The following is a 17,511-nucleotide window of genomic DNA, read 5'->3' on the forward strand; positions in this document are numbered from 1 at the left end:
AAGGGGCGGCAGGGAATTCTGGGGGATGATGGAACTGCTCTATATTTTGAACGTAGTGGTCATACAACTATATGCATTTGTCAAAATCACAGAATTGTACACTAAAAAGGGTGAATATTACTGTATGCAAATTTTTCCTTAATAAAAAATTTTTGTTAATTTATGTAAAACTAAAAAAACCCCCAAACTACTGACATGCAAAAAAGCTTAAAATAAGAAAAAGTGGCTAAGCCCATTTTGGGAAGTAAGGTCTAAACCACATTGTGCTCCATGAGGCAGATTAGTCTCATGTTTGTGTCTGTTTGGTTTTACTTTTCTGGTAGTAAAATGAGAGTACATTTGACTGCCTAAAAATATACTTTAAAAAATAAACCTACTCTAAAATGTTTTGTTAATAACAAATGCCCACTAGGTCATTAACTCAATGAAATCCATCATCCTACATTCCCATCCACTCCCTTTAGCCTCTCAACATCTTTTTAATATTTAGACTATCTAAATACCATGTCAAAACACTCTTCATCTCTAAATTTCATCAATTTATTTCAAATTCTCTATAAATTTTACTTTTCAACAATATCTGTTTTTCCCTTGATACTTCTATCAGTTATATCCTTAGCTCAGCAATTTTTCCCTGTCACCTTAGTCCAGGTCCTTATCCCTTGCTCTTACCTAGTCTTCTAGATTTCAATCTACCTCTACTTTCATTGATCCTACTTATGGCTGACTATTTGATCTACTCAAAAGGCTTTAGTTTCTCATTTTTTTCCTGCCACATTGGGTCTGCCCCCACCCAATCAGTTTTCCAGTGGAAATCCATCCATTGAAGGATATTTTAATGGGACAGAGGGGAAAATCAGTTTTACGCTTTAGTATTACTCTCATAGAAATGTGAAAAATGGGTTTAGATTATATTATTAAAAAGCTAATCAGTATCAATATCATTTAGGAATGTTAAGCAAAAATAGTTCAAGAAAAATCTAATTGGAAGAATTTGAGATGATCTCACCAAACACTCGGCAGAGCACAGATTAGTTAAATTAAAGTTAAGTTTAGGGACTTCCCTGGTGGTCCAGCAGTTAAGACTACACACTCCCAAGGCAGGGGGCCTGGGTTCAATCCCTGGTCAGGGAACTAGATCCTGCATGCTGCAACTAAAAGATCCCACATGGTGCAAATAAGGATCCCCCATGCTGCAACTAAAAAAAAGATCCCACACTCGGCAGTGAATATGCCACGTGCCACAACTAAGACCTGGCACAGCCAAATAAATAAATGTTTTTTTTTTTAAATTAAGTTTAAAAAGTTAATTGCATCATACTGTTATCCATAGTGGCTGTACCAATTTACATTCTCACCAATAGTGTAGGAGGGTTGCCTTTTCTCCACACCCTCTCCAGCATTCATTATTTGTAGAGTTTTTGATGATGGTCTTAAAAAACTGAAAACAGAGCTACCATATGATCTGGCAATCCCACTCCTGAGGATATAAACCATAATTCAATAAGATACATGCACCCCAATGTTCACTGCATCACTATTTACAATAGCCAAGACATGAAAGCAACCTAAGTGTCTACCGAGAGATGAATGGATAAAGATGTGGCACATATATACAATGGAATACTACTCAGCCATAAAAAAGAATGAAATAATGCCATTTGCAGCAAGATGGATGGACCTAGAGGTTATCATACTAAGTGAAGTAAGTCTGAGAAAGACAAATATCATATGATACCACTTATATGTGGAATCTAAAAAAATACAAATGAACTTATTTACAAAACAGAAACAGACTAACAAACATAGAGAACAAATTTATGGTTACCAAAGGGGAAACGTGGGAAGGAGGAATAAATTAGGAATTTGACAGTAACAAACACACTACTATATATAAAATAGATAAACAACAAAGACCTACTGTATAACCCAGGGAACTATACTCAATATTTTTTAATAACCTATATGGGAAAAGAATCTGAAAAAGAATATAATATACATAAACTGAATCACTTTGCTGTACACCTGAAACTAACACAACACTGTAAATCAACTACACTTCAATTTAAAAAAAAAAAAGTTAATTGCATCAAAGACACAATGCCTACACCACAAGTAGCAGTTACCAAAGAGCAACTAATGCATACAAAACTCTGATAGATACACATTAGTCTTGAATAGCTAAATTAATACCTTGCCACTCAGTGGGTGTACTTCTGACTAGGACTTTCTGCATAACTTTTAAGATTTCTGGAAATGCAGAGTTTCAGGCTCTCCCCCAAAACTACTTAATTACAGTCTTTGGGATTTTAACAAGATCCCCACGCAATTCCTATGTATATTAAAGTTTGAGAAGCACTGGCCTAAAACAGGAGTTGGCAAACTCTGTAAACAGCTAGCTAGTTAATGTTACATTTTGCAAGCCATTAGGTGACTGTTGTAACTATTCAACTATGCTGTTTATCATAAAGATAAAAAGGTCAATACATTAAGAAGGTATAATTAAAGATGTATAAGGCTTCCCTGGTGGCGCAGTGGTTGAGAGTCCGCCTGCGATGCAGGGGACACGGGTTCGTGCCCCGGGCCAGGAGGATCCCACATGCCGCGGAGCGGCTGGGCCCGTGAGCCATGGCCGCTGAGGCTGCGCGTCCAGAGCCTGTGCTCCGCAATGGGAGGGGCCACAACAGTGAGAGGCCTGAGTACCGCAAAAAAAAAAAAGATGTATATACACCTAGGAACAGAGCCCCAAAATACATAAGGCAAGAAAATGAAAGAATTGAAATGAGAAGTACACAATTTAGTTAATTTTAATGGAGATTTTCAATATCACTCTCTCAGAATTAGAAAATCAACAAGGATATAGATACATGAGCATCACTACCAACCAACATAACCTAGCTGGTATTTATGGAACACTTTAATCAACAACATCAGGAACTTACTCTTTTAAAGTAAACACGATGTATTCTCGAGAATACAACACATGCCAGGCTACAAAACAAGTCTTAATAAAAGACTAAAATCAAACAAACTATGTTCTCCAATCACCTGGAATTAAATTAGAAATCAATAATAGAAAAAATGTGGGAAATCCCCCAAATATTAAACTATCACACAATAAACTTTTAACTTTAACACAAGTCAAAGAAGAAATTGCAAAGAAAATTAGAACATACCTTGTGAGACAGCATAGTCCTGTTTTAAGGATAGATATACAGGTCAATGGAACAAAAAAGAGAGCTCAGACACTGATTTTGGACAAAGGTGCCAAGGTAATTCAACATGGGAAATGATAGTCTTTTCAATAAATGGTGCTGGACCAATTAGAAAGCCATATTAAAAAAAAAAATCCTTACTTCATACCATAACAAAAATTAACTCAAAATGGATCATATACCTAAATGTTAAAACTAAAATGATAAAACTACTGGAAGAAAACTATAGGAGAAAAATCTTTGTGACCTAGGCCTGAGCAATGAATATCTTAGATGTGATCCTAAAAGCACAGCCCATAAAAGAAAAAGTTGGGGCTTCCCTGGTGGCGCAGTGGTTGAGAGTCCGCCTGCCGATGCAGGGGACACGGGTTCCTGCCACGGTCCGGGAAGATGCCACATGCTGCGGAGCGGCTGGGCCCGTGAGCCATGGCTGCTGAGCCTGCGCGTCCGGAGCCTGTGCTCCGCAACAGGAGAGGCCACAGCAGTGACAGGCCCGCGTACCACAAAAAAAAAAAAGTATCATTAAAAAAAAACATAAGCCACACACTAGGAGAAAATATTTCCAGATCACATATCTGATAAAAAGGCTTGTATTCAGAATATAAAAAGAACGCTTAAAATTCAATCATAAGGAGAACTTCTGCTGCCAGTGTCCTTGTCCCCGCAATGAGCCACAGCCACCCACTGCCTCTGCAGGAGACCCTACAACACCAGCAGGATATCGAATCCCTAACAGGAGGACAGACTGGTTCTAAGGGGGCTGATCGACCGCCGTGTGGCTGACAGGGTCTTGGTGCTCGGTCGGGTGTCAGGCCTGAGCCTCTGAAGTGGGAGAGCCGAATTCAGGACACTGGACCACCAGAGACCTCCCGGCCCCAAGTAATATGCATCAGTGAGAGTGCTCCAAGAGATCTCCATCTCAATGCTAAGACCCAGCTCAACTCAACGACCAGCAAGCACCAGTGCTGAACACCCCATGCCAAACAACTAACAAGACAGGAACACAACCCCACCCATTAGCAGAGAGGCTGCCTAAAATCATAGTAAGTTCACAGACACCCCAAAACACACCACTGGACACAGTCCTGCCCACCAGAAAGACAAGATCCAGCCTCATCCACCAGAACACAGGCACCAATCCCCTCCACCAGAAAGCTTACATAACCCACTGAACCAACCTTACCCACCAGGGGCAGACACCAAAAACAATGGGAACTATGAACGTGCAGCCTGCGAAAAGGAGACCCCAAACACAGTAAGCTAAGCAAACTGAGGAGACACAGAAATATGCAGCAGATGAAGGAGCAAAGTAAAAACCCACCAGACCAAACAAATGAAGAGTAAATAGGCAGTCTACCTGAAAAAGAATTCAGACTAATGATAGTAAAGATGATCGAAAATCTTGGAGATAGAATGGAGAAAATACAAGAAACGTTTAACAAGGACCTAGAAGAACTAAAGAGCAAACAAACAGTAATGAACAACACAATAATGAAATTAAAAATTCTCTACAAGGAATCAACAGCAGAATAACTGAGGCAGAAGAACGGATAAGTGACCTGGAAGATAAAATAGTGGAAATAACTACTGCAGAGCAGAATAAAGAAAAAAGAATAGAGGATAGTCACAGAGACCTCTGGGACAACATTAAATGCACCAACATTCAAATTATAGGAGTCCCAGAAGAAGAGAAAAAGAAAGGGTCTGAGAAAATATTTGAAAAGATTATAGTTGAAAATTTCCCTAATATGGAAGTAAAAGGAAATAAGTCGAGGATACGCACAGAGTCCCATACAGGATAAATCCAAGGAGAAACATGCCAAGATACATATTAATAAAACTATCAAAAATTAAATAAAAAGAAAAAATATTAAAAGCAGCAAGAAAAAAAAAACATACAAGGGAATCCCCATAAGGTTAACAGCAGATCTTTCAGCAGAAACTCTGCAAGCCAGAAGGGAGTGGCAAGACATATTTAAAGTGATGAAAGGGAAAAACCTACAACCAAGATCACCCAGAAAGGATCTCATTCAGATTTGACAGAGAAATTAAAACCTTTACAGACAAGTAAAAGCTAACAGAATTCAGCATCACCAAACGAGCTTTACAACAAATGTTAAAGGAACTTCTCTAGGCAGGAAACAGAGAAGGAAAGGACCTACAATAACAAATCCAAAACAATTAAGAAAATGGAAATAGGAACATACATATCGATAATTACCTTAAATGTAAATGGATTAAATGCTCCAACCAAAAGACATAGGCTGAATGGATACAAAACCAAGACCCATATTTATGCTGTCAACAAGAGACCCACTTCAGACCTAGGGACACATACAGACAGAAAGTAAGGGGATGGAAAAAGATATTCCATGCAAATGGAAATCAAAAGAAAGTTGAAGTAGCAATTCTCATATCAGACAAAACAGACTTTAAAATAAAAACTACTACAAGAGACAAAGAAGGACACTACATAATGATCAATGGATCGATCCAAGAAGAAGATATAACAATTGTAAATATTTATGCACCCAACATAGGAGCACCTCAACACCTAAGGTAAATTCTAACGGCCATAAAAGAGGAAATTGACAGGAAGACAGTCATAGTAGGGGACTTTAACACCCCACTTTCACCAACAGACAGATCATCCAAAATAAAAATAAATAAGGAAACACATGCTTTAAATTATACATTAAACAAGATGGACTTAAGTGATATTTATAGGACATTCCATCCAAAAACAACAGAATACACTTTCTTCTCAAGTGCTCATGGAACATTCTCCAGGATAGATAATATCTTGGGTCACAAATCACACCTTGGTAAATTTAAGAAAATCGAAATCGTATCAAGTACCTTTTCTGACCAAATGCTATAGGACTAGATATCAATTACAGGACAAAATCTTTAAAACATACAAACACATGGAGGCTAAACAATACGTTACTTAATAACCAAGAGATCACTGAAGAAATCAAAGAGGAAATCCAAAAGTACCTAGAAACAAATGACAATGTGGACACGACAACCCAAAACCTATAGGATGCAGCAAAAGCAGTTCTAAGAGGGAAGTTTATAGCAATACAATTCTACCTCAAGAAACAAGAAACATCTCAAACAAATAACCTAACCTTACACCTAAAGCAATTAGAGAAAGAATAACAAAAAAAAACACCCAAAGTTATCAGAAGGGAAGAAATCAAAAAGATCAGATGAGAAATAAATGAAAAAGAAATGAAGGACACAATAGCAAAGATCAATAAAACTAAAAGCTGGTTCTTTGAGAAGATAAACAAAATAGATAAACCATTAGCCAGACTCATCAAGAAAAAAGGGAGAAGACTCAAATCAACAGAATTAGAAATGAAAAAGGAGAACTAACAACTGACACCACAGAAATACACAGGATCATGAGAGATTACTACAAACAACTATACGCCAATAAAATGGACAACCTGGAAGAAATGGACAAATTCTTAGAAAAGCACAACCTTCCGAGACTGAACCAGGAAGAAATAGAAAATATAAACGGACCACTCACAAGCACTGAAATTGAAACTGTGATTAAAAACCTTCCAACAAACAAAAGCCCAGGACCAGATGGCTTCACAGGCGAATTTTATCACATATTTAGAGAAGAGCTAACACCTATCCTTCTCAAACTCTTCCAAAATATAGCAGAGGGAGGAATGCTCCCCAGCTCATTCTATGAGGTCACCATCACCCTGATACCAAAACCAGACAAAGATGTCACAGAAAAAGAAAGCTACAGGCCAATATCACTGACGAACATAGATGCAAATATCCTCAACAAAATACTAGCAAACAGAATCCAACAGCACATTAAAAGGATCATACACCATGATCAAGTGGGGTTTATTCCAGGAATGCAAGGATTCTTCATTATATGTGAATCAATCAATGTGATACACCACAGTAACAAATCGAAGGATAAAAACCATATGATAATCTCAATAGATGCAGAAAAAGCTTTCAACAAAATTCAACACCATTTATGATAAAATCTCTCCAGAAAGTAGGCATAGAGGGAACTTACCTCAACATAATAAAGGCCAGATATGACAAACCCACAGCCAACACAGTCCTCAATGGTGAAAACTGAAACCATTTCCACTAAGATCAGGAACGAGACAAGGTTGCCCACTCTCACCACTATTATTCAACATTGCTTTGGAAGTTTTAACCACAGCAATCTGAGAAGAAAAAGAAATAAAAGGAATCCAAATTGGAAAAGAAGTAAAGCTTCCACTGTATGCAGATGACATGATACTATACACAGAGAATCCTAAAGATGCTACCAGAAAACTAGTAGAGCTAATCAATGAATTTGGTAAAGTAGCAGGATACAAAATTAATGCACATAAATCTCTTGCATTCCTATACACTAATGATGAAAACTCTGAAAGAGTAATTAAGGAAACACTCCCATTTACCATTGCAACAAAAAGAATAAAATACCTAGGAATAAACCTACCTAAGAATACAAAAGACCTGTATGCAAAAAACTGTAAGACACTCATGAAAGAAATTAAAGATGATACCAACAGATTGAGAGATAGACCATGTTCTTGGATTGGAAGAATCAACATTGTGAAAATGACTATACTACCCAAAGCAATCTACAGATTCAATGGAATCCCTATCAAACTACCACTGGCATTTTTAAGAGAACTAGAACAAAAAATTTCACAATTTGTAGGGAGACACAAAGGACCCCGAATAGCCAAAGCAATCTTGAGAAAGAAAAACGGAGCTGGAGGAATCAGGCTCCCAGACTTCAGACTACACTACAAAGGTACACTAACCAAGACAGTATGGTACTGGCACAAAAACAGAAATACAGATCAATGGAACAAGATAGAAAGCCCAGAGATAAACACATGCACATATGGTCACCTTATCTTTGATAAAGAAGGCAAGAATATACAATGAGGAAAAGACAGCCTCTTCAAAAAGTGGTGCTGGGAAAACTGGACAGCTACACGTAAGAGAATGAAATTAGAACTCTCCCTAACACCATACACAAAAATAAACTCAAAATGGATTAAACACCTAAATGTAAGGGAGACACTATAAAACTCTTAGAGGAAAACACAGCAGAACACTCTATGACATAAATCACAGCAAGATCCTTTTTGACCCACTTCCTAGAGAAATGGAAATAAAAACCAAAAAAATGGGATCTAAGAAACTTAAAAGCTTTTGCACAGCAAAGTAAGACATAAACAAGACGCAAAGACAACCCTCAGAATGGGAGAAAATATTTTCAAACAAAGCAACTGACAAAGGATTAACCTCCAAAATATACAAGCAGCTCATGCAGCTAAATATCAAAAAAAGACAACCCAATCCAAAAATGGGCAGAAGACCTAAGTAGACATTTCTTCAAAGAAGATATACAGACTGCCAACAAACACATGAAAGAATGCTCAACATCACTAATCATTAGAGAAATGCAAATCAAAACTACAATGAGGTATCACTTCACACCAGTAAGAATGGCCATCATTAAAAAATCTACAAACAACAAATGCTGGAGAGGGTGTGGAGAAAAGGGAACCCTCTTGCACTGTTGGTGGGAATGTAAACTGATACAGCCAGTATGGAGAACAGTATTGAGGTTCCTTAAAAAACTAAAAATAGGACTACCATATGACCCAGCAATCCCACTGCTGGGCATATACCCTGAGAAAACCATAATTCAGAAAGAGTCATGTACCACAATGTTCACTGCAACTCTATTTACAATAGTCAGCATGTGGAAGCAACCTAAGTGTCCATCAACATATGAATGGATGAAGAAGATGTGGCACATACATACAATGGAATATTACTCAGCCATAAAAAGATGAAATTGAGTTGTTTGTAGTGAGGTGGATGGACCCAGAGTCTGTCACAGAGAGTGAAGTAAGTCAGAAAGAGAAAAGCAAATACTGTAAGTTAACACATATATATGGAATCTAAAAAAAAAAAAAAAGGTTCTGATGAACGTAGGGACAGGACAGGAATAAAGACACAGACGTAGAGAATGGACTTGAGGACACAGGGAGGGAGAAGAGTAAGCTGAGACGAAGCGAAGAGTAGCATTGACATATATACACTACCAAATGTAAAATAGATAGTGGGAAGCAGCCGCATAGCACAGGGAGATCAGCTGGGTGCTTTGTGACCACCTAGAGGGGTGGGATAGGGAGGGTGGGAGGGAGACGCAAGAGGGAGGAGATATGGGGATATATGTATATGTATAGCTGATTCACTTTGTTATACAGCAGAAACTAAGACACCATTGTAAAGCAATTATACTCCAATAAAGATGTTAAAAAAATTCAATCATAAGAAGACAACCCAATTTAGATCAAAAAAGGATCTGAATAGATACTTCAGCAAAGGTAAGTGAATGACTAATACACACATTAAAGATGCTCAACATCATTAGTCATTAGAGACACGCAAATTAAAATCACAATTAGATACCACTCCACACCTATCTCAAGTAGATAAACTTTAAGAAACAGTTGACTGGAAGGTGAAATCTAGAAACTGTCTTAAAATTATCTTTGCTGACAGACTCATTGGAAAGCTTCTGTGTATCTCCAGTAGTACACACACCATGTTTAAGACCACTTGTATGAGAAAACAAGAATTTGGTGACTTACAAAATATCTGGTTTCAGGATTTGATGATTAGAAAGGTGTCAAGCATGAATGAGGCTGATTTGGAATTAAACAAATGTCGGGCTGGGAAAGGAGCTAACAGGAAGGAGAGAAGAGAGGAAGAGGAATGAGAACTCTTGGTAGAGTTCTCATCCATCATCATCGTTCTGATAGTCCCTAGCACTGGCAAATAGAGTAAGATATCCTCAGGCAACACCCATGATTTTTTCTTTTTTAATCATCTGGTTGACTCCCACACAGGCTCCATGCCCTAGCCCACAATGACTAAAATGTACCATTCCCAGGCAAGTCTCCACATCTCCTCTTCAGACACTCACATCGACAAATCACTCTGCTGCAACTGGTGCAAAGCAGAGGACTGCACCAAGCAAAATTCACCTTCATTTTTGCCCTACATCACAACCTAATGTACCCAAATTACAGTATTTGTGACACTGTAATAATAATTATTGGTTTACGTGCCTTGCCTCTTCCGCCTCCCATTAGAGATTGTGCCTTCTTTAATGACGGAGACATTTTTTACTCATCTCAAGATCTTCAGCACCAGTACAGTACCTGATATACAGTACAGTCAATAAATGTTCAGAGAATGGAAGACTGATATAAACTACAGATATAAACTCTAGCCATATAGTTTGAATGTCTTTGTCTACAAAAGACCTTTTTTTAAAAAAAAACAAAAACATATTGTGGGAAGCAAATGTATTGTAAAACTAGTTTTTTTCTTTCTTAGGAGAGGCTCTAATCTGTAATTAAGAATCTGATATGTTATTATATAACTAATCACCTTTTACATAAAATCTTAGGAAAATGACTATATAAAAGAAATGTAATGAGGAAACCAATGGACTAGACAGAAGCTAGGTAACCTAATTCTGGCTAGTACCAGTGACTCTGGATATGTTTTCTGGCTTTCAGTTTCCTCATGTGTAAAGTGAAAAAATTAAAGAACAATCTCTAAGTACCCTTCAAATGTTAATATTCTAAGGATCTTTAATCCATGAGTGTTTCATTAATGAACAATAAGAAGGCAGGAGGCATGTCACATGCTGAGTATTCCTAATATTCTGGTTCTTCTTGCTAGAAAGCAAGTGAAATTATCCTGTCAATATTCATTCAGTACTTCAATTCCAGGAACAAAATTAAGTAAGTGCCCCACCATCTACTTCTGAAATCAGGAACTTGACCTTTCAATTCTAATAATTCAACTCTTGAAGCAAGCATTTAATCACATATCATAGGCACTGACATAATAAACAAACTGTAAGCTTACCTGCCAGGAAACTGCTCCCAAAATTGCTGTTGCAAGAAGACTAAAAAAAACTAACTGCTCTGAAATTAAGCAAAAGTGGCGCATCCCTTTGGATGCCATGATTCGATCTAGGTTATTGTTATCTACCCTGTGAGTAAAATATACTTTATGGCAGTCATTTAATTTGGAATGGAATCCCCAAAGAGTTAAAAGAAAAATAATATGGCAAATCATCCAGAATATTCCAAAAATGGAAAAGCCTGGTATTACAAAATACCAGAGATGAGTGTCTCTAAGTTTAAATGCTGAAAGAATGAAAAATGTAAGCTCAATCATCCCAGTGAAAACAACAGAAAGTCTTCTGCAAATTCTTCCACGGTACAAATAGGGTTTCCACCTTTCAGTCACTGAAAGTCCACTAAAATAAATGTCAAGGAAAGGATCAGTTATCAGGCAAATAAAAAAACATGCAAAAGCAACTGGATTTTGGGGAGTTTCCAATGCGGAGAAAAACAGCAAGACTGCAAAAATAACTAAGTTTGGAATAGCTAGAAAAGACTTCATTCTCAGGTCAATAATCAGCATGGCCAAAGCTACAACAAGTAAAATGACACTCAGAGACTTTTCCACCAACATAGTTGTGCTGGCAATGGCAAATCCAACAAGTTCCAGAAATTCAACTGTGGTTAGTAAGGTGGGTCGATGACGAACATAACCAGAAATTCTCTCCACCAAAGAGCATAGTATCCTTAATACTATGGAAGTTAGAAGCAAATATTTGGTTGATTCTTCTTTCACATCATTTTTAAAGGATGAATTATCAAGAAAACACAGGAGGCCAAGCAAGAATCCAAACCAAAGATTGGATAGACTTAAACTTGCTGCTTCCATTGAAAAATAATAATAGAGTATGCTGGCAATTCCAAGAACAAAAAGACCAAGAATAAAAATTACCAAAATTAAGGAATTTGCTGTTTTTTCCCATCTTACATAAAGACCTAAGCATATAGCAACCAGTAGATTAATTCTGGCTAAATAGCCAAGATAACGCACTGAAGAATGCATGTTCACTTCTCTGTTTACTTCTTCCAGTCTTGTCATTGCTAAATAGAGACAATGACTAAAGCAATAACGCAGTGATTTACACATTAATCTGTCAATCTGGGCTTTCTCCCCACGTTACAAAAATTAACTGCTTGTATTTCATCCAGCAAATCCAATGTTTCTGTAACTCCTACTTCAGCATTTTCTCTGGTGGAATTTGTTTGTAGTGATCTAAAAAGAAGAAAAAATATTTCGTTGTTAATTTTATGTAATTTGCCTTTCACATGTATCTTCCTTATACAAAATAATGAATAAGTGAGAAATAAAGTTTGTTCTGAAACCCAGCTTAAAATGTGACTTGTGTGTATCTTAATGGTAATTGTCTCTGGCTTAAAAACTCTGCAGTTTATCCAAACAAAAATGGAGATTTTTTTCTACTCATCCTATGCTAGGATTGTATGACTAAGTCACCATCAATGAAACTGTTTTTCCAGAGATGGTGAGGAATTCACATAATTCATTTTTACTCCAATATGTGGTTTTTCAACAACATGCAAAGATGAGATATTCAACTTAGCTTAGATGTAGCAGATGCGTCTGGCACAATGGAAAGCTACTCAATTCTTAAATGAAACAAGGGACCTCATCATTACCTCTAATTTGAAAAGCATCAGTATCCAATAATAGCAACCATTACTACCTGCCTAAAATCATCTACATCTTTTTACCAGTCACCTCTAAAATGCGATGAAATCTTAATCTAACAGTGTTTAACTAATAAACTTATTAGAAGTTTAACTGTATTAAAGTTACTCAGTCACTAAAGTTGATCCATAATTCTCCCTGTACTTTTTCCTCTACTAAATTACTTTGATTATCAAACCTACAATCTTTGTAGCAAACCAATTCTGGACCTTTCTAGTCAAAACTGTAAAGTTGGAATGCTGACCAATATTTATTGTAAGGTAAATTTTTAAAACTATAATTTTACTTTTAAAAAGTTACCACAATTATTTGTCAAAGAACCCAGATAATTATTTCAATCTTAAGTGCCCCTTCAAGTTGCACTTCAAACATGATGTAGTCAAAAAATGATTTAACTATCTACTACATAATTCTTCAAATTTTCTAGTATGCTATTTCAGAAGAAATGATCCATGCAATGGCTCAGGGTCACACTGAATATCCATAGAGAACTCAATCAATAAAAACTCAAAAAGTAACTAGTTTGTGATCAGCTTATTTATACTTTCTAATAGCAGGACACTAAAAGAAAGACCCAAGAGAAATATGAGATAACTTGGAATTAACTCTTAATTACCCATTTAGCTGGAAAAGAATGTCACCAGGTGACAGCTTTAGGGTCTCTGGGAGGTTCCAAGTATTATTACTAATTTACATGTTCAACATGTATATTTTTTACAGCTAAGTTTATTTAATTAACTAAGAATGCTAATTTTTCCTCAATTACATTTTCATTCAATCATTTCTTAAGAAACCACACACCACTAAAGAAAATATCTTCCTTGGTATATTTAGGTTTTATCTTTTTACTTAAGAAACTGATAGTATCTAGAGTACGTTGCATTTTTTTAAACATTACTTCTATGTGTTATATAATCATTCAACAAATATGTTGGAATATATGTCCTCAAAAGGTCGATGGTACAGTCTGGGCTCAGATGACTGAACACTGTTGGAGGAAAAAAATCACACACTAGACTAAATGGTTGCCACTCAACTCATGAGACATAGTTCTGTGTTTCTCTGGTCAACACACTCTCATTCTCTGTGATTATGCAAACCTCTTTTCCCTATCCTCAAATCTCTGACATCCACTTCCCACCAAATTCTCACCAGATGACTTTGCCTCCAATGAAGTCATCAGTAGGGAGCTTACCGGAGTTTCCAACACCACAAACTCACCTCTATCTACATTTCCTGATTCAAGAAAGGAAGGCTGTCCCTTCCCTATCTAAGGCTACATCTTTTAGCCACACATGTATCCCTTCCCCTCTGCCTCTTCCAGAACTTCACACTCTCTCCTCTCTCTTTAAACTCCAACTCTTCTCTTATCCATTGACACAACCATTTGCAAAGCTCTTTTTAAAAAATGACAGCAGGGCTTCCCTGGTGGTGCAGTGGTTGAGAGTCCGCCTGCCGATGCAGGGGACACGGCTTCGTGCCCCGGTCCGGGAAGATCCCACATGCCGCGGAGCGGCTGGGCCCGTGAGCCATGGCCGCTGAGCCTGCGCGTCTGGAGCCTGTGCTCCGCAACGGGAGAGGCCACAACAGTGAGAGGCCCGCGTACAGCAAAACAAAACAAAACAAAACAAATCAAAAAATGATACCAAAAAAAAAAAAATACAGAAACAACAAACAAAACTAAACAATCCTCACTAATCCTCATCTCCTCTTCCAAGTTCAATCTTCGGTCCTCTTGACAGCCAATATTTGACTGCTTTACTTCTCATACCAACTAAACAGTGGTTTCCACCACACAACAAACTGCTCTGCCAAGTTCTAAAATAACCTGCGAATTCCTATATCCCATGGGTTCTTTTCACTCATTATCTTGCACATTCCTCAAACAACCTTTGACGTTTTTGATTCCTTTCACCTTCTGAAACCTGCCCTTCCTTTAGCTTCCAAAGACCAGACTCCAGATTTTCTTCCTAACTCACTGATCTCTCCTGTCTCCTTGCAGGGTTTTCATTCTGAATCTATCCTTTGGATGTTCAATCCCAAGCCTAGGCTCTTCTCTCACTATACACTTAAACACATATATATTAACCTACCTGACAGAAATAAAAGCACTAGCTCGGTTCTGCACTGAGGTAAAAGCTTAGAAAAAGGTAAAGGAAAACACGTAAATAATAAAGTACAGCACATTCATAGCATGGAATATATGCAGCCACCCTGTTATAGGCCAAAACCAACATGACAGAATATTATTTTTAAATAGCTAATTTACAAGTCTTTTCCCATTCTGACCTTCTTCAAAAGACAAACAGCCTGAATCAGAGTAAAACAACAAAGCACTGCAAACCTTTTCAGTGGGTCTGCCATCACTAATGATTCAGTAGGAAATTCCTTGAGAGGCAGATAAAAAAAGGAGCACAGAAGAGTCAATCTGAATACAAGAAAAGTTAACTAACAACTGCCAGGGTCTGTTTTATAAAATCCTATGTACTACTCTAAACCCTCTTCTCCTTCACCACCTGTATGTAATCGTCACCCAAGTCTTGTCCACTCTTTTTCCTGCACACCTCTTAAATGTATCTACTTCTTTTCATCCTCAAGGTCACAATCCCAGTTCTGGCCACCATCATCTCATGGTTGAATGTCTCCTTGCATCCACTCTTGCCCTTCTCCAAGAAGTATCTTTTTTTAAAGCCAAAATTTGTCACATCATTCTGTTACGTAAAAGCCCCCAGCGGCTTCCCATCACTCTAAGCAACAAAGTCTAAACTCCTTAAAATGCCTTATAACACTCTCCTCATTGGATATGCATAATTCTCCTGCCTCATCTCTTACCATTCTTCCTCTTGAACTTGTATTCTAGCCATACGGACCTTTCAATTCTGAACCATACTAATGCTATTCCCTCTCCAGGTGCACTGCTTTCCCTCCTCTTGGCCCCATCCCAGTCCTCACACCTGGCTCACTCCTATTCTTTACTCTTTACGCCTCAGCTTAAATGATCTTCTTAGGGCAATCACCTTGACTCATTTATATGATCCATGTACTTCTGTAACAGCAAAATATTGACCATCAACTGTTTAAAATCTGCATTCCCCATTAGATCAAAAGGTCTCTGAAAGTCTGTCTTCGATACTGTACCCCAGTATTGAAGACAATACTGTTTAGCAGAAAGTACTTTCTGTTTAGCAGAAAGTTCGACACCAAGTAGGTATTCAACACGTACTTGTTGAAGAAATAAAGAGTGATGCAGAAATAACTATATTTAACAACAATGCCAATCAGTTATAGGGCACGTATTAATATACAAAGAGTAAACGAGTTGTCTAATTGGTTTGCTTCTCTCTCGGCCTTATGCCAGCCCTCACTTAATTCATCCAAATTCCTCCAAACCAACAAGTTCTCTTTCATGTCCTACTTCTAGGGAATCCAAGACACACTATATCACGTGCAACGTCTTTAGACTCAGAAACTATTTCCGTCCCATCTAGGGGAAGTGTCAAAAGCTGAAAGAACATACTGAGCACCCAGGGTCGGGGAATTCCAGTGCTTCGGTTCTATGAATTCATGATAATAACTCTTTGGACCCATCTCATACAAGGAGAATGGCACCTCGAATACTAAATCCCTCAGCAATAGGGCAGCAATAACAATTCTTCTTCCATTCTGCCTCCTCCTAGCAAGATGTGGGAGGCCCAAGAAGAAGCCTCGCTGTTGTCGACCATAACCCAGCTGAGTGGGGAACTGCTGGGGGATACGGAGAGGCGCCCCGCCTTCCATCCTCCACCCCACACCATCAACTTCTCTCCGGGCAGGTATCCCTACCTCCGCCCCGGGAGGCCGGCTGGGCGGAGCTTGGGGCCCGCACCACTCTGAGCCCTGGGCGGTGACTGTGCCCAGGTCTCACCGCCTCGCCAGTGACCCCCTCGCCCACCTACCTGACTCGGCCGCTGCTACCAACTCTCTCAACCCTCGGAGTCGGCGCTGGGGCCAGCACGGTAAAGGGAGGGCCCTTGCGGCTGAGCCTGCGACTCGGAGCGGGGAGGCGGGACTCCAGGGGAGTCGAGGGCCGGAGGCCGCACGCTCTAGCACAGGCCAGTCTCGTCGGAAACTTTCTCCGTTACTGGCCCGGTTACGGCCGCCATATTCCCGCCGCCGGATCCGCGACGGTACGGAACGCCGCCGGGGTCAAGCGGCACGACGCGCTTCCTCCCTGAGAGCCGGCCCAGGCCCTGCCCCCCTCCCCGCCCAAACCCTCCGAGCCGCCGCGGACCCAGGTGCGTTCGGCGCTGCGCGAGCGCAAACGGCCCCACCTGGGGCACAAGCTGCCGCCTTCCTGGACCTGGAATGGGCGGCGAACAGGAAGCTGGAAGACCACGAAGGATCAGGCCGACCGTGTCCATCAAGCCTCTAGGCCGCCACCTCGGGCTTGACCGAGACCGGGGCAAAGCGGCCGGGCCGGCCGGCCACACAAGAACAGTAGATACTGCAGGAGGCGTTGCTGCTCTTTAATACCTATCGCATAATATATGGCTTTGTGTCCACTGACCAGCTAAAAGCTCAAGCTCCTTAGGCTCGCCTTCAAAGCCCTTCTCGCCTC

The 17,511-nt window shown here is 39.1% G+C and overlaps 1 protein-coding gene across 2 annotated transcripts in view; it reads right to left on the reverse strand.

Annotated features, from left to right (window-relative positions):
- The window catches only part of TMEM168 (transmembrane protein 168), a 51,042-nt gene extending 33,971 nt beyond the window's left edge, over positions 1 to 17,071 (reverse strand). Inside the window, exons 1-3 of one of the 2 annotated variants that reach the window (XM_060020754.1) lie at positions 16,850 to 17,069; positions 12,404 to 12,440; positions 11,187 to 11,583 (exon numbers count right to left, since the gene is read on the reverse strand). In XM_060020754.1, the coding sequence (XP_059876737.1) occupies positions 11,187 to 11,583; positions 12,404 to 12,411 (405 nt within the window). In that variant the 5' untranslated portion in view covers positions 12,412 to 12,440; positions 16,850 to 17,069. Of the gene's footprint in view, positions 1 to 11,186; positions 12,441 to 16,849 lie in introns of both variants that reach the window. The other variant, XM_060020752.1, reaches the window with a different exon arrangement.
- Between the last annotated feature and the right edge of the window lie 440 nt (positions 17,072 to 17,511).

The sequence above is a fragment of the Delphinus delphis genome, chromosome 9 (assembly GCF_949987515.2).
Source record: "Delphinus delphis chromosome 9, mDelDel1.2, whole genome shotgun sequence".
NCBI classification, from domain to species: Eukaryota; Metazoa; Chordata; class Mammalia; order Artiodactyla; family Delphinidae; genus Delphinus; species Delphinus delphis.